Genomic DNA, 18,325 nt, shown 5'->3' on the forward strand with positions numbered 1-18,325 from the left:
TGCTTTAAATAGTCCATTAGCCAGAAAATCAGCAAATTAGCTCTGAAGGAAGAATCTCGTGCCATAGTAAACGGAATTAGCAGAGTTGGCGTGCTGCTTTCCAGTCTGGCGCGAGCAGGGCGATCACACAGCCCAGTCACTGTGCTTGGGGCCGGAGCAGGGCAGTGGTGATGCAGAGGGAGCCCAGCACTGATTTACCTGACACCTTTCACTCCTTACAGCGCTCTGCTTGCACAGAGTGCTCCCTGTGCAGGCGGGAGAGCAGCTTCCACAGTCCCCATCTGTCAGGGGGATCTGAGGTTCAGCCCCACGTTACCTTTTCTTTGAGAGAAATCCAATACTCCCATGCTTCTGGTTTTAGCGGTGCCATTACTATTTGTTGCTGCGTAGCTCATTTTTTGCGTTGCCCATGTTATGCTCAGAGGAGACAAATACAGTGTTTTTTTTTCTGTGAAGTATTTCATTTAGCAAAAAAAAAAAAAAAAAGGTATTCTGTGGATGTATCTTACTGCTGATTCTGAGTGTAACATTAAGAAATGAACACATTAAATATATAAGCCATCCAGCCATAACATCTTGCTTTTCCTGTCTGATTCTTTGCTTTCTATTTCTCCTGTTTCTTTTCCAATGTAAATTGCTTTAGTCCAAAAGTCAGGTAAGAAGGCATGGCATCGTGTTACATCTCTCTCATCTTTCTGCTGCTGCCATTGCTTATCTTCATTTTATTCGGCATTGTAAAGTGACATGCTTTTATTTTGGGGAGCAGGGGGCGGGTTCAGCCCAAGACAACATCTCTCTGTTATAACAAATGTAACTTAAATTCCTTATGCCCTTTATCATGTAAAAGTCTGCTTAACACGTGCCTACGGTGGGTGTGTAATTAAAATCCCAGTTCTGCTTCCAGCACAAGAAGGAAAGTGTGCTAAGGGATTAGAGAAATTCAATTAGCAACTACTAAATGCATGAAACACGTCGTAGAGTTTTGAGTGTGAAAAGTGTTGCTAGTTCAAAAGTGAGTATGTTGGTGGATGTTGCTTTGTATTAATTCACCTTTTTTACTACTTTATTTTTTGTCACGTAGCGAGCATGTCTAGGCCTGCAGCATGTTTTTAGCACATACCATAATGTACCTTCCAGGGTAAAATGTAAAACACTCCTGTGTTGGTTTAATTGCAACACAGAGTTAAGAGCGATCACAGTCATTTCTAAGCAGTTTAACGTGCACAAAATAATTCCCAAAACATCGGAATCTGTGCAATCTTAGCTGTCAATGAGCACATTTATTTCTCCTTTCATTTCAAACTTATTACCCTTTCCTTTCTAACTCTAGGGACAACTACGGTGTTTGTCGCAATGTCAGAAAGTGGTTCAGCCACAGAGAGAACGACATCACATAAAACTCGCTCTTGGTTAAACCTGCTTCAGCAACCTGAGCTGTGTGGGCAGGCACTGTGACCCACCCACAGCTCCCCCGGGACCTGCCCTCCTGGGTCGCCTTCGGGATTAGGGCACGCAGATATTTATCAGAGTTCATCTAAATACTTGAATACACTTCGCTAGATTTATTCTAAAACCACAACATTACTGCCAGAGCAGTAAGCCTCTGTTGAGATTTTGCTTATGCATATTGTAGGGAAGTGAATACTTAACCATAGTCAAATACTTTTTATTCCGGTTTCCTCCTTGTATTTATGTCACAGATTATGTGTATTTTGCCAGTTTATGCTATCCCTGGAAGTTGCATGTATTAATTTTTTTTTTTATTTTTATTTTCTGTTCATCTCATTGTCACCCGCACTTTCTATGATAAATGGTAAATACAACAGCCTCCGCTCCTTCAGTTCGGATAGGTCCTACACGCTGAACAGGAGCTCCTATGCCCGAGACAGCATGATGATTGAAGAGCTGCTGGTCCCAGCAAAGGATCAGGTATGTGCTCCGTCTCTGCCACCACGTAGATGTGCTCCATATTTGCAGGGAGTTGCTTTTTTTATTTTAGGAATAAGTTTTTCACAGCAGGAATAATAAAGAACTAGAATGGTCTGCCCAGGGAGGTGGTGGAGTCGCCATCCCTGGGCGTGTTTAAAAAAAGACTGGATGTGGCACTCGGTGCCGTGGTTTAGTTGAGGTGTTAGGGCTGGGTTGGACTCCATGGTCTTGGAGGTCTCCTCCAGCCCAGTGATTCTGTGTGGAGGCCTCCAGAGGTTCTGTGCTTCCAGAGGCTGTGGCTGCTCTCTGAGCTCAAGAAAAGGGGCAAGAAAGGAGCTGTGAACAAGAGATGGTGGGGTTACCATCTGATTTGATCCTGCAAGGGGCCGGTGCTGGGGTCCCAGACCAAAAGAGTCTTTGAGGGACCAGGTACATGTCTGAGTGTGGGGGTGGTTATTGGCTGAGGTCAGCGGGTGCTCCTCCTCCTGTTGCGTGTGTCTTTAGAGTGCTTTGATAAGCTGGGAGCGACGAGTTTTACACTGAGCAACCTTTGTCCTGCCTAGACTGGGAATCACTTTGCCTGTTCTGTCCGCACGGAGGGGACTCCAACTGCTGTCCTTGTTTTTTCATTCCTGGGAAGAATTTGGCCTTGTAAAGATGAAGCTATTATAGACTCTTCAGTTTATGTATCTTCCAAACACTTGTGCAATGACTAATGCAACAAATGCAGCATCTTTTGACCTGATTATAGCGTGGGAAAGTCTTTCCAAAAGCTGGGGATGACTGAGTACTGTATGCTTTGTTTGTGGGTTCCCTAGCATTTTCCTTGGTAGGCTTGCTTCAGATTTCCAAATCTAGCTGAATTACTCAAGAGTTTCTTAATACACAGAAGTCAAAGATCTGCTAAGAAGCTGGGTAAAAATTCACGTAAAAATCCTTACTTGGAAAGGACTGTGGAGTGGAACTGTTGTTTATGTCCTGGAAGAGCATGAGGTGGATTGTAATGAAACAGAGATTTTCTGCTCTTTCTGTTTTCACAGAGCATTCCTGCACTGGGGGGATTATTGATCTCAGAGGATATTTTCATGGGGAAAGGAGTCCACAGAGCAGGATTTGTACATTTTAAACCTTGATTGTATTAGTCTGTAAATTCCGGTGTGGTGTAAGCTATCCAGTTTTACTACAGCTTTTACACATGGTTCTTGGTAGCGTTATGAGAATGGCAGAAATTGGATTCTGTTTAGCAACAGAAGGTTTATTATTGGATTGTTACTTTTAAGTGAAATGCTGTAAACCTCCAATAACCTTAATTTGCAACAGCCATCTAAGGAGAGTTCCCAAAGCTTGCATAGCAGTGATTTTGTGGTTTTGTATGGTTTGAGGTAATAAAACAAAACCTGCAACTTCTGGCACTGGGGACAAGAAATTCTGTGTCAGGGCTGAGCACCTAAAGCTGCTTTGATGCCTTCTAATACTAAGACTTCATTAAGTGTTCTTGATACAATGGGAATTTCAGAGGAGAGGAAGCCTCCTCAGCCTGAGGAGTTGCATCGTGTTGTGGTTCTGGCTATGTTGGTGGTTCCCGTTGAAGTAGGTGGCGTGGGTTTAGCAGCTAGGATGCATCGTATCACATAACAAGACTTAAAACCAGCTCTATTGCTCAACAACTCTCAAAGAATGTGGTAGTGGGAAAAAATGTCAGTCCTGTCTTGAGAGGTTAGTAAAGGCATGATTCTGTGCAAAACAAGCATGAAAGCAACAAACTGTCTTCATGAGAAAGGGAGACCAGCTAACACTTTCTGCCTTGGCTTCTCCAAACCTCCATGTCCTGACAAAAATATATCCATCCTCTGGAATTCCTGTGGTTTTCTGCCCAGCCCAGCCCTAGCTTTTGGCTGAAGCAGGAGAAGTGCATTTGGGAGATGGAGAATATCTCTGCCCCTCTGTACATTAATGGGCTCCTAGATAATCTCTGCTATGGCAGTAGAAAGCAGGGGGGAAAAAAGCACCAATTTGTGTTCCACCAGTGAGACTCACAGGAACAGAGGTCTTTGTGGTTTGAATCCAATATTCTAAAAGTCTGTCTGGGAACTGAGAGGAGTTAAGGCTATTTTCACTACTTTGAGACAGTGATCCTTTGCCTGTCTGTATTATGCCATTCCCTCTCCTTTTGTACAGCTCAGACCTGTCTGGGATTCACGGCAGCAGCAAAGTCAATTATTGCGAATTAATTTTATCACAGACATCAGCATGTAAAGGAGTAAGGAGCATTTGCCAACCTCTTGGTCTGGTTAAGATAGAAGATCCCATGGCCGCCTCTCCCCAGGATCCCTGGTAGACTTTGGAGTCTGGAAAGAGTCAAATGAAAAAGATTTGAAACCATTCTTTACCAAACCTCACTGCAGCATAACACAGGGAGTGTTAGAGAGAGTTTCTAATAATTCTTTTGAAGTCTCCATTGTTTGCATTTGGTGGTTTATTGCTGACCCTGTTCCCAGGGAAGTCTGAATCCGGGCCACACTGTACCTCATAACCTGGCTGGAGCAAAGTTAAAATTTCTGTGTCTTGACGTGTTACCTTGGATGCAGCAACACAGACTAAATCCAAATGACTTCTCCAGGAAATAATTTCCATCAACCTCTGAATTTAATCAGCCAAAGGCAGGATGACTCGGGCTGTCCATTAAATAGCAGCTTGCTGAATCACTTCAGTCTGGATAAATTCATCTGGGAGGAAGCATAAATTTTTTCTGTTTGCTGAACTCTGATATTATACAGCCTGGATATTCAGTTATGCAACCAGCAGGATCTTTGCCAGCAGAACCCGCAGTATTTTTATACACACATTTGCATCTAAGGCTGCCACACCCTTTAGCGATGCATTTTTAATTTCTCTCAGTCCAGGGAGGGAGCACTGGGACCTGACCAAACACAGAATGGATCCTGTGATGTGATGTCACTGACAAAGTACTCTCTTCTGGACTGCTTATATTGCAACTTACACAGGAAGCAGGAAGATTTTTTTTTTTTTTTTTTTTGCCTGCATGGAAAATCCAGCACCTCAATAGCCTTGAAAATACGAGATTCACAGATGTGTGCCATGAGTGTGTCCAGCTATCAGCTTTTCCTACTCTGTGTCTCCACCAGAATTTTTAGCTGCTGACTTTGGACTTTTGCTTGCCCTAAATGTGTCCAAAAGATCTGTTTGATTGCACTTGGTCAGACAGGAATGCTTTAAAAACCCGGTCACCCGGTGTGTCTCAGGACAGGGAACCGGGCTGAGGAACCCCACCTGTGTGTGTAGGCAAACCCAGAGCACATCCATGGGCACAGGGGCACCTCTGGCTAGCACAGAGTATTTTGGAGTGGTGGTGTTTCCTTGGAATTTATATGGCCCTGTGTTTAGTTTTCTGTATCCCACTGCTGAGGGAGCACAAGCGCTTCTCATCTGTCACAGCAAACCTGACCCTGCGTTTCTTTGTTGATGTGTGTCCTGGTGCGTGCCTGAGCCTCGGTGCAGTGATGCTGTACAGCTTAGCAGGCCTTTCAAGGGCAATCACCAAATTGTGTTGATCCTTTTGGCACTATTTTGGATGATAAAGTTTATCACTGAAAAAAAAACCACATTTATTTTTGCTCGTCTGGATGTTTACAGTGCCTGAGACGAGCTGTCTGAATCTTACACTGCTTGGTATCAAAAGTAATAACTTTTGCTCAGTGTGAGCTCTTGCAAATCACTTGGAATAGCAGAAATCTACGGTTTGGGCTTTCCTGCCTAAAGCAAAGGCTCTCCAGGAGTTGTTGGAGAATCCCTAGTACCTTATTGGAAGGACTAAGAAAACTATCTTCATTAAACTAAATTACACCACGTATTTCATACAGGTCCATGCCGGTTGCTTAATTGTCATTGTTTTGACAGCATTTATTTTATCTTTTATGTCTGGTGGTGTATTTTGCTGTTTAGCATAAGCAAGTTTGCCCTCTATTGTTGTTGTCTGTGCTTGAACCATCAGGCCTCAAGTAAATCTGTTACAGCACAAAGTTTAAGAAAACATCCTCAGTAGAAGTGTTGGGCTGGGGAAAGGAGGAGGCATCCAGGCAGGAGTGACAGGGCAAAGCTGCACCCTGCTGGGATTTCTGTCCTGGGCAGTAAATTACAGTGTCAGTAGTTTTTGGAAGGAAACCTGGGATCCTCATTTCTAATGAAAGAAATGCCTAAAGAGTGCAGTTTGTTTGGAAACCTCAGAGTGAATGGAGTGTTGCACATTCCGGCCAGCGACACAACAACTATCTGCCTGCTTATCTCGTGTAAACTGCTCAAGAGAAATATTTTTGTGTGTTTATGACTGAATAAACACACAAATGCTGGTATTTCTATTCAAAATAATTAATTTGCACTGCCAGTATGTGTCAGCATATTAAAAAAACCCAGGTGGAAATAATAAGATTTTAGAAGCGTGTGCTTGGCTCTGGTTTGACTTGAACCCGCTGAATTTGACTTGAAAACAGCCCGTGAGGTTTCAGTCCAAACGGGCTGCTCTCTCTAGTTGCTTTTGCCTCTAAGCAGCAGCCAACCTACTTAGAGGAAACACTGACATTTTTAACACCATCCCGGGTGAAGATTGTCTGTGTTGCTTCTTAGCTTGCTTGTATTGGTGTAACTTGGGATGGTGCTGCTTGAATTGGGGAGGTGCTTTCACGTCACCCTGGAAAAAGGGCAAAGCAGTAGTTGAAGTTTAGTTGGTTTAATTTCCTAAGACAAGAGAAAGGGAGGGAAACAAGTGTTTGGCTGGAGTAGCTTTGGTGCCCAGGAGGAGGGTTGATGGTGCGAGGGATGCTGCGGGGCGCAGGACGCGTGAACGTGCGTGGGCAGCGGGAGGGACAGATCACACCTCGGTGCCTGTCCAAGGGAGGAGTTAATTATAGCCTCACAGGGTTAAAGCTATTTCTGGCCAGATGAGTAGGGGCAGTGGCACTCCACGGAACAGTGCCCGTGTTGGTGGTGTCTGAAGACAAACCAAGCCCCTCCTGCCTTCCCAGCCTCAGTGGAACTGCCAGGGAAGTTATTCACAGGTTCTGCTTGAATAAGGAACTCTCCAATGGCATCCTCTGAGGGGTAGTGTTACGCTGCCTGTTATGACTGAAGTGCAAATGGTAATTTTATTTTTTTTTTAAATCTTTTTAACCTGGCACATAAAAGTAAGTAAAGATGGGGGAGAGACATTCTCAAAACTGAAGGGAGTGCAGAAAGTGGGCGAAAAGAATGTTTGAAGAGACGAGAGTTTGTGTGTTTATTTCATGTTTCTTTCACAGGATTTGCAGTCATTTAACACTGGAGGTATCAGCACTGTTAAGTGGAAAGGACCAAATGTAAATTTAATATAATTATATTAACAAGCTTGTATTTAAGACAAGTGTTTCTAATGTTAATTTGAAATTTCAATTTCTCTGTTTTGTTTTGAAGCACCTGACGTTTCAAAGGGAGTTCGATTCTGATTCTCTCAGGCACTATAGCTGGGCTCCAGACACCTTGGACAATGTTAACCTTGTTTCGAGTCCCATCCATTCTGGGTAGGTCACTTAACAGTTTTCCTTTATCTTTGGATGTGGAACTGTATTGTTAGCTGCAGAATACAGCCTGCTGTAATGGCTGATAACATGTCTGTTCCTGCTCCACTTGAAACCAGTGGTAAAATTCACACTGACTTCAAGGAGGGTGCTTAACAACAGGAGTCAGTCTAAATTCTTGCATATCAAACCGAAAATTTGCTTCTGCACTTTATTTTCTGATTGCCTAAACACTGTAAGCCCGCAGGCTTCTCTTTAAGAGTCCTGTTTTGCTTTTTCTGTTGCTTGTGTTTTGCTTTAAGTGTCATAAATGATTTTGCTTGCATTGTGTTAAATTATTTGAAATATGAAATCGGAGGTAGAACATTATGCTTTCTGTTCTTTCATAGAGGAAAAAATGGGGGGCTTTAATTTGGTCTCTTATTTTATTTATACCTTCAAGCTCCTGCCTAGTCTCCAGTATCTGTAGTTTGGTTTTAGTGGTGCTATTTGTTTACTTATGAGTCATCAGTATAATTTAGGTGCTTCTTGACAGTGCCACACAGACTGGATTTAAATGCAGTAGTAGTGATGTCTGAATGCATATTGTAAAAATTTGCAAATGAATGCCTAAGTACTCTTGGCATATTATTAGATTGTCTAGTGTAAATATTTGCCGTTGAGTCTTTGAGATCAGGACATAAAATCTCATATCCGTTTCAATTTACTTCCCCATTTTGTGACTAATTACATTCTTATCATAAAAATGAGTGTGGCACATACCAAAATATTTCATTTCCAATACAGCAAGCCCCACAGATCTAAAGCTGCAGCCCCACAATGCACATCTGCACCTGCATCTGCAGAACAGATCGATACCACAGTGGATTTTTAGGTCCCAAGCTGATACAATACTGCACATGGTCAATGCTGGCATTGCAGTGTCAAGAACTGCAGGATGAAAAGCTGAAGACTGTTGGTTATCACGGAATGGTGCTTTGGCCGAGAGAGCTGTAGCCCAACCCTTTCCTTTACTGTAGGATAAAATGTAGCCAGGCCATTCCTGAAATACGTTTGATGTCCTGATACTCACTAAAAATAAGAGATCCTGTAGGCCCCCAGCTTCAGGACTCCAATATCTTTTGTTACACTGTTTCTTCCCCTAATGGTCAGCTTAACATTTCATTGCTGCAGACTGAGCCTGTTTCTTACCCACAGTGGATATCCACTGTCATGTCCATAGTGGGCATGGAGAACAACATCTGACTGTCTCTTGACAGTTGTTTCCTGTGTCAGAAGATATGCAATCCTGTCTTTTAGACTAAAACGTCCCAGACCCTCCTGGGTGGTGCTTTCTCCATTCCAGCACATTCCTGCTGCTCTGCCCCAGCTCTCCCCTCTTGTTTGCAAGCCAGGATCTCCAGCTCTTTGCTCTGACACATACCACGCTTAAGCAGTCCCACAATGAGTTATCCTTTTGGTAATTTCAGTTTCTGTTGGTGAGTGTTTGGGATCTGCTAGAATTTCTTGGCTGTCTTTTGAAATCCTGAAGTTTGGTTAATTTTTACTGCTGTTGTGTTTAAGTGTTTGGTTTCTCCCCTCTGTTTGCATTTGTCTCTATGGTATTTCAGTTTGTTGGTTTCAGCTCCTTTCCCCATTCTTTAGCAAGAGAGCTTTTCATTCTGGTCCTATTTTCCAAAGACCTCTCAGACCATTTTTTCTGTGTTGAAATGGTGAAGACATTTAGCCCAGTACCTGTGCCAGGACAGCACAGTGAAATATGCCCTTTAAATTCCCTTTCAGTGGGACAGGAAAGCGCTGATGGTATCTCTTTTGGGGTAACTTCTCAGGTGATCCTGCACTTACCTTATCTGTACTGTACCTCCATTGCTTGCTGAGGTACCAGGGCAGTACTTGCACACATCAAAGAAGGAATTCAAATTCATTTGGCATGAATTGCTCTTGCCACTTTTATTTTTGGTTTGTTTTTATTTTGAGACTGGTGGTAGGCAAGGTGTAATATCTTGATTAATTACCTTGATGCTTTAGGCCCTTATAGAATGATAATTAAACAATTTATTCCTGAATGTTTCCTGGCCATTTGGGTTAGACTGATAGGTCTAAAATTTTCTGGTTGTTTTTCATCCTGAAAGAAGATAGGTCTGATGTTTTCATCCTGCCAGTCCTCTGGGACAGCACTTGCCTGCCCTTAGGTCTTCAGGATGTTCACCAGTGGTTCCAGCCCTCCAAAACATCAATTCTGTGGACATGGGAGCTTTCATGTAAGATCTGCTGCCTTGGTACCTGGGCCCCCTCCCATGCAGAGGTGGTGTAAGCTGCTGCCCAGAGGGGAGCAAACTGTGGGGCTGCGTGGCAGGGAGAGGACAGATATCCTCCAAAAGATTCTCCGAACATGTAGGGCTTTTCTGACTCATTACACTTCTTATTTGACATAGAAAGTCCATCTGAAGTGATGCTCTGAGGATTCAATTCCTTTATCAGAAAAAAAAAAAAAAAACAAAAAAACCACCAAACAAGTCTTGTTTATTTACTTTTCAGTTGTGGCCCCATATTATAATATGATCCTGTTTGATTTTCCTGGCTATCTTCACCTAGAGACAAATCAACAGATGCTCCCTTCTAATCTTCCAGTACCTCAGTGCATCTGGGACATGCAGAGGATCATGACTTTCCACGTCTCTTCTGTCAGTCTTTTCCTGAACAGCAGATCCTTTTCTGCTTGTTTGGGGTGCTTCATCCCTGTCCTTGTCCCCTGTTCTGTGTGTGGCCAGGGGCAGGGGCTGTCAGCCCTCGTGGCGTGCTGGCCCTGTGGGCAGGCTCTGACGCCGCTGCCCTTTGGCATCTCCATCCTCGCAGCTCCCCTGTGTGCCCTGCCAGGGCCACCTCGGGTCACTCCTTTCCCCATTTGCCCTCTGCCAGAAGAAAGCATCAGGGTTTGTTCTTGTTTCTTAACCCAGGCAGAAGGGGAGCTCTGGGAGCGGGATGCGGGGATCCAGCGATGCATCAGTGAAAGGAGAAGAAAGTAGAAATTGTTGGCAGCGATTTCAGCTCTTCTGGTTTTTCCTTTTTTCAAGCCAAGAGAATGTTTTATGTTTTTCTTCTTGAGTTCAGATAAGTTGTTTAGCCAGCATATATTTTGAACAGGGTCCATTGTAAGCAGTACATTGAAATGCATCATGAATCTTGAGGCCTCTGGAAGGGAAGGGACCCTCACCAAAATGACCTTCAGCTGTCAGACATGAGCTTACTCCTGCAGTTTTCCCAAAGTAAAATATGGGTGTTCCCTCTTTGTGTTGCCTTTAACTCCTTCATTTTCATTACTGAAAGAAAAAACAACGTGTGCCCACACTGCCTTCCAATATGGAAGAACTCAGAAATGCTGGATCTGGTCTTGCAAAGTGGAATAAATCAGGTTCATTAGCGTTTACTGTATTTTAAATTATATTAACTGTATGGAGTTTAAATTATATTAACTATGTACAGTTTACTCCAACCTGCTGCACACACAGAACTCATTTTTGACAGCAGTGCAATGGATGCCATGGACTAATTCTCCTTTCAAGCATCCTGCCACACATATGTTTATACATTACACTTTGGAAAATAAACTGCTTTAGAAAAGTGCAAGAACTGGTTTTCCATGGCGCACAGGAACATGTTTTTGGAATTCAATGGAGAGGTTGTGTCGCAATAAATTCTCTGCTGACCGAGTAAACAGCGAATGCTTTTCTCCTTGTGCTTCTGCATTTTCCAGAGGACTTAAAGAGTTGTGCTGACTAATTTAATGAACCCTCCCTTTCAGATTTTTTTCCATGTGTGGTGTATTTTATATGACATATGTGAAGCAAAAGCCAAATAATTTCTAAAGCTGGCCTTCAAACATGTTACTTTTGTTATTTTTCTGATTGTTACTTTTTCTTTGCAGTTATTATTGATATTTTCTGTTGCTTGCCTCTAATTATCTTGCATTAATTTTCCCATTTGCTTTCTAAATTATTTTGCAGCTATTCCTCTCCACTCCCCCAGTATGATTCAAGGTGATAACTCTGTGCTTTCTGTGAATCCTCATTTTATTTTGTTTGTTGGTTTTTTTAACTTTTTTTTTCCCCCACAGAGTGTGTGTAGATGTTTGTAGTGCATCCAACCACATCCTCATCCCTTCCATGTATTTAAGTAGAAATGCTCATTAGCCTTTAGCCTTGTGTTTTAGAAGTCATACTGTAGTTTCCATTATTAGTGCAACATTAATTTAGGTAAGCACCAGCTACTAATGTTTTTAGATAGAAAGTGCATGAACTCCTGTTTGGAATTGTCGTTATTGTTTTCCACGGTAAGTCACTAATTGGGAAATTGAACAAGGAAATAATTGATTGATAAGCTGCTGACAATGGCTGCCTCTCTCTGGGAGCAATGTGCACAAAGGCTGCTCTGCTGCAGGGTGGTGCAGACACCAGAGCTGGAAGGGGCTGCTTCCTGCACTGGGGTCATTTACCCTTGCTCTGAGCAGTGCTAAGCTCCTGGTTGCCAAGGCTGGACTGACCTTAAAATCTACAGCCTAAACATCCCTGCTAACTCAAGGACTGATTTTTGTAGGCACTTAGTTTTAACTTCTACTGATTTTTTTATTTTTTTTTTCTTTTTAATTATGAATTTAAGACAGTTCATTTAGGTGCCTCTAGATTTTTGGCAATTCACTCTTGCATACTTTTCATCCTTTAAATAGTTTGGGTACAGAAGACAGCATCTTATTTGAGTGTAAGTTTTTTTGCGCTAGATGGAAGCCTCCTTTTCACTGTTAATTCTGAGGTGTCTCGAGGAGCCAGTAACCGTGTACATGATAGGCAGCTCTCCAAAGCATTGCTTTGTGCTGAGCCATCGGGCCGAGCCCAGCCCTGCCAAGCTCCCCAGGACGCTCCTGCATGGTGCCCTGACCAGCTGTGCCTCCCTGGAGCTGCTGCAGCTTCAGCCCTGGGGATGCTGCAGCCAGGCATCCCTCCACCCTACAAACTTCCAGTGGGAAGTGGCCCCAGCTCCTCTGCAGACAGAAACCATGCATGTTTATAAAAGGCCAGCTAAGCGTCCCTAAACACTAAGATTATAATCACTTAGAGAGTATATCATTTAAGGATCGAACACGCTGGTTTTGACTCTGGTCTAATATTTATGGAAAGTGTTTAGTTAGCCGAGACCCTGTCCTGCTGAAACAATTCCTCTTGTGAGGAGCTGGGAAACCCTAGTGGCAACATTTGGATTTGTTGGAGTGTACAGTGCATTTATCTAGGAGAGAAACATGGAACGTGGATGCATTTTTTCTGTATGCAGATTACTGTGAAATGTCGTGCCTCAGTATTGTAGAGCGTCTGGCACGTGAGAAATTATAAATTTGGGCTAGGGTCATCTCAGAGTGCCGTTTTACCTCCCCATCTTTACTGATGGGTTTTAATTTGAGGAAAGGCAGTGTAGCAACTTCTCGATCTGGAATTCAGCTGGACAACATTTCTGCTGTACTTCCTGTATTTATAGCTTGTGTCCCTACTCCCTCCTCTCCTGCAGAGCACTAAATACCAAATGTTGATTTCTCTCCTGCTTTTGTGCAGATTTTTCCCACCCGTGTTGGGCAGACTTCTGAACACAGTTTACTTGCAGGCCTGGCTGGTGTCTGTCAGCTGCTGCTGTTGATATCCTGCTGGTCTCAAAGCAAGTGGAGCTGTGTTGCACTAATTCCCAGTCATACTTCAGAGCACTTGGGGCTTTTTTTCAACAACCATCACAGTCCCCTGGAATACTGGCTGACACCCTTGGTTCGCTTTACTGTCAGGAACCAGGAAATTGAATGGATTCACCTGGTAGTCTTGTGAAGGTTTAGTTCTTAAAAGCTGGAAGTTTTGGCAACAGCCTTGAAAATAGTGAAGCCGCGTGACAGATGTGTCAGCTGTGTCAGTGCCCATCACGCAGAAGGAGCAAACAAAATCTGTACTGGCTTCAAGACTGAGCTGGTAACTTGTGTCCCTCTTGATGCCAGCCTGTTACTGCATCCTCTACCTGAAGCTATTCTAATATTAATTGTTAATTTTAATTATTCCCTTGCTAAGAGAAAGGAGTTTATTAAACAATATACCACTCGTCATTTACAAATACAATTTCTTCCCCCCTTGTTAAAAAATGGGAAATTACGCATTGGAATGACACTGGCAAGTGCGATTTTTCTTTAATGTCTTTTTTTTTTGCTAATGAATCTAATCTTCAAAGAGAAGTAATGGCAAGATTTCCTCCAGGGAGCCAACAGCCTAAAGGAAGTTATGTACTTGGTAGTCATCGCTTATCTTCCCCATCAGTGGAAGCCCTTAGTAGCCTGGAGTGACTGTCACCCATGGTGCTGGCACTTGCTCTGGCAGCCATCAGGGGTATTTTCAAATGGGACAGCGGGGAGGTTTTAAAGACTGAGGTTCCAAAAATAATAACCATTTTTTATTCTCCTTTTTCTACCCTGGTTGCTTTATGCACGTGAGGCTAATTACTCTCATTTGTGGACAGTAGAGCTAACAGCAGCGAAGGGGTGTTTTAAAATTCTAACAAACCACGACTAATACACTACTTGTGTACACTTTTAATCCAAATTGCTCGGTAGAACGTGGCCATTTCACCGTGATACTGCCAGAGCTTTAGCAATTCCTGCTTTTGATAACCAGTATTTAACATGCAAGTACACGTTTTAAAAGGATCTTTGTGTTCCCTTTAGTTTAGCTGGGATCGGGATGACTTCTCTAACGTTTTTAAGCCTGTGTCGTCTGACCTTCTGCTGCTCCTCCGCTTGCTCTGTGCGGAGTTCCATTGGTGTGTTTTCTTTTCTGCGCAGTTTCCTGGTGAGTTTCATGGTGGATGCCCGCGGGGGTTCCATGAGGGGCAGCCGGCACCATGGCATGCGGATAATCATCCCGCCGCGGAAGTGCACGGCCCCCACGCGCATCACCTGCCGCCTGGTAAAGAGGCACAAACTGGCCAGCCCGCCGCCCATGGTTGAAGGAGAAGGACTGGCAAGTCGACTGGTAGAGATGGGGCCAGCAGGGGCACAGTTTTTAGGGTGAGTTGCTCCGTGGGTTTAATTGTTTATGCTCATGTCGCGCCTTTCATTCCCTTTATCCTGTGGCTCTGAGTAGTTAAAGGTTGACTCTGCCTCATCTGAGCACGTAACGCTGGCTACTTTAACTTAAAACATTGAAAAGTGCCGACCCGCCATTCCTCCTGGAAAGAACCCTTGCATTTTAAGGCGAGTTTTGCCTCTTGCACGACTGCAGGATGGAGATGAAGGTAAGGAAAGCCATGGGAAGGGCAGGTCCCACCCCCATCTGCTCAGGCGACCCTGCCTTGGAAGTCAGGAGGAGTCTCACGCTGAAAACCCAGAGCAGGTCTTGACCCTCTTGCTCGCAGAGTATTTAGAAACAGCACTATCACAAAGGATTGTCCTAGAGACACCCACAGGGAGCCAGATGCTGAGCTCTGTTCCCACGTGTGCACAGCTCCCTCTGGAGTTGCTGGGAGCTGCCTGTCTCCGTCTTGTGGAGCAAAACCACTCGGAGTGACGGTGGAGCACCTACTGCAGAGCGGTACCAGTGCTAGGGACTGACTATTTTTAAAGCTTAAAATAAGGGAAACAATCCACTATGATGTGGCCTTTTTTTTTTCCTAATTATAAATTTTGTTCATTACCGTGAGTGGCACCCTGGTGTAAACTGCTGGTTCTGTCGGGAATGACAGCTTGTTCCTAATTTCCCCTTCTCGTTTCTCTTCCTGCTGCATGGATGCTATTCAGTAAACTGCATCTTCCTAAAAGTTCTCCCCCTCTAAATGAGGGTGAGAGCATGGTTAGCCGAATCCTGCAGCTTGGTCCACAAGGAACAAAATTTATTGGGTAGGATATGTATGGAAAAGATACAGAATGTCTACAGTTTTTATTTTGTTTCCAATTTTTTGTTATTCCCATTATTTTTTTTTTTTTAAGTTTCCTAAAACTTTCAGTTGATTTATGTCACTGAAAGAAAATCATAGTGGCTTGATTTAATATAGCTCTGCTACGACCTTGTGCTTATAGGCATGTAAAATTCACTGCCAGCATTCTGCTTTCATAACTTCTGTGCTTTTGTAATTTTTTAAATTTGAAGTGTTTCTCCTGCATTAAATACATTTTAATACACAGTGGCAGTCCTTTAAGTTCAACCCTGTGGTAGAGAAGGTATTTACAGGCCTCAAGTGAGACTGTTTCGGGAAGAGCATTTGTAAAATGTGATCGCATAAAGTCCTTTACTTACGAAAGATTATTCAGAAAAAAATGTTATCAAGTGAATGAGTCGATTTAGCAAGATTGGAGAAATACAAATCTTTTCAACCTGCAAGAGGCGTCTTGTTAAAATAAATTTACAAAGCCAAGTATGCTACCCGAAGGGACTGCAGTGTACAGCCTAAACATGTAAGAATGTTTCCGTATGTTTTTGACTGTCGTTTTCAAACCATATTGTGAAATTTATTGCATTGGGTTTTCAAAATATTGGTGACTGTTTGGTGTTCCAAACCTGTTCAATACCTTCTCACTGACTATTCTCGTTAAATGTCATGCACAAAATTGTGTAGTTTCTAAATATTTACAGAGACAGTATCTGAAATATTAGCCTGCAAAGATTGTACTACAGAGTTAGTTTTCAGCTTGTGCTCTTTTTGAACTAGAGAGTAAATATCTTAAGCAATGTATTTGAATTTTGGGTATTTTCTTGCTGTGCACAATGGGAGTGAGCAGCTACATTCCTGGGTTTTTTTGTTAAAGGACTTGGGACTCGAAAAATAGACTGGGTGTTCCTAAAAGCATCTAAAATATATATTAATTAAACTGTTTTTATCATTTTCATGGGGAAAAAAAGACTAATTCCTCTCCCTGGGAATTTAATGTGCAAACTGGGCCTCAAGCTAGTTTGTTTTTCCCCACGATGGCTGTTGTGATTTCATGCTCAAGTGATGGATTGGTTAATGCACCCAACACCTGGAGAAGTTCAGTACCACACAAATGCTGCACACTTCTCCCATCATGCGACGCTGCTTTTAACCAAGTTGTTACAAAGCAGTTAAAACCCTTTACAACCTCTGTAGGAAAATAATGATACTGTCTATTTAAATGTCTTAAAGCTGCATAATCCATAAATGTTCACTTACTGTGTGATTTCAGTCGGTTTGTCTTAGCATACCTTAAAATGCATATCCTGCCTGTGAAGTGTTTGGCAACAGTGTCTGTTTTGTTGAGGAATGGCACATGAAGTGAATGGTGGTTTCTGTTGGTTGTTCATACAAACTGTTCAGTAATGCACTTGCAGTCCTCTGTTGAAGGTACATTGTCTGGTGACATGGGTGTATTATTAACCACCTTCCCATTCCCCTTCCTTGCCCCCAAAATGTTTGACAGTAACTAATATAAATGTGGTCGTGATGTTGTTCAACCCAGAGAAATCCATTCTGAAAGGCTCTAGCGATTCCCCAGTGATGTTTGCCGTGCAGAGGTTGCAGCTGTGATGCTGGGCATGAGAACCAGAAAGTGGAGCTAAAGAAAAACAGTCTCTTTTATTTCGCAGGAGCTGCATCAACAGAGAGCCTGGGAGAGCTTTGAAAACTTTGGGACTTAGTTTGAAGTTCAAAATCTACATAAATGCATGGTTCCTGTCACAGTCAGTGGCTGTTGCATGCACTGGGGTAGCCAGATTGCTTCTGAACTGACTTTGTCCCTTCAAACTCTCTGAGCCAAATCTCAACTTTGACTATGCTAATGCCAGTCATAAGTCAGCAGTGCCGTGTGTGCTGGAGGCAGGTTGGATCACCTGCACCCTGGGATAAATGAGCAAGGAGAACTCTCCTCACTAAAAGTTGCCACTGTTTTTTTTTTTCATGGAGGCAGATACTTCAAAAGATTTGCACTAAAAACAAGCTATATATTAGTATTTTCAATTTATCCATCATTATAGTTTAAACGATAAAGGATTGTGCAGCTTTGGCAATTTTAGAACCATTTTTACTGTAACAGCGTTAACTATTTTAAATGGCTGTAGTTTTCTTAAGGACCCATAGGAAAATAAGGGCAGTGAGGAAATACAGGGTTAAAAATAACATGACTCCTTTTTCTCTAGCCCTGTCATAGTGGAAATCCCCCATTTTGGGTCAATGCGAGGCAAGGAGAGAGAACTGATCGTGCTCCGAAGTGAGAATGGGGAGACGTGGAAAGAGCACCAGTATGACAGCAAACACGAAGACTTAACTGAAATACTCAATGGCATGGATGAAGGTAAATATTTTCTCAAAGCTTTAGCTAGCCTTGCCTTTGTGGAGGCTCGCTAGCACGGGCTGACTAAAGCAAACGAAAGTAAAGCAGTGCAGGGGATGTCTGACTTCAGGGAATACCGTGTGTGTTCCATATTGAACTGATGGGAAGAGCGTGAGTAGGAATTGTTCTGCAGTGGCCTGGAGACATCCTGAAATGAATGGTGAATTTTGGTCTGAAGTCTTGCCAAGTTTAAGCAGGGTTTGAATTTGAGGGTAGCAGCCAGCTGGAGGTACACATGTCTCTGCTGCCGAGGCAGGGCCACGGGAAGGTCATTCCAAACCAAGGGTGAAGTGTCACTGCGGGCTCCATGGGGCCTTCCCACAGGCACAGAGCTCCCTCTTGTCTCAAATGGTGCTGCCAGAGATTGCCTCCCACAAGGACACAGCCTGCCCTCCTGCTGCCCATCTGGGACGTCTGGCTCCCTTGTTCTGCTTGAGCGTTGCTGCTGACGTGAGTCCCTCAGGATGAGGGGACC

At 43.3% G+C, this 18,325-nt stretch overlaps 1 protein-coding gene across 7 annotated transcripts in view; it reads left to right on the plus strand.

The window, feature by feature from the left end:
- ANK3 (ankyrin 3) overlaps positions 1 to 18,325 on the plus strand; it is a 349,693-nt gene that overhangs the window by 279,376 nt on the left and 51,992 nt on the right. For 6 of the 7 annotated variants that reach the window (XM_040072042.2, XM_040072038.2, XM_040072041.2 and 3 more), the window contains 4 exons: positions 1,827 to 1,929; positions 7,393 to 7,499; positions 14,353 to 14,577; positions 17,657 to 17,811. In XM_040072042.2, coding sequence (XP_039927976.1) covers positions 1,827 to 1,929; positions 7,393 to 7,499; positions 14,353 to 14,577; positions 17,657 to 17,811 — 590 coding nt within the window. Of the gene's footprint in view, positions 1 to 643; positions 656 to 1,826; positions 1,930 to 7,392; positions 7,500 to 11,500; positions 11,534 to 14,352; positions 14,578 to 17,656; positions 17,812 to 18,325 lie in introns of all 7 variants that reach the window. The other variant, XM_058421436.1, reaches the window with a different exon arrangement.

Source organism: Hirundo rustica, chromosome 8 (genome assembly GCF_015227805.2).
Source record: "Hirundo rustica isolate bHirRus1 chromosome 8, bHirRus1.pri.v3, whole genome shotgun sequence".
NCBI classification, from domain to species: Eukaryota; Metazoa; Chordata; class Aves; order Passeriformes; family Hirundinidae; genus Hirundo; species Hirundo rustica.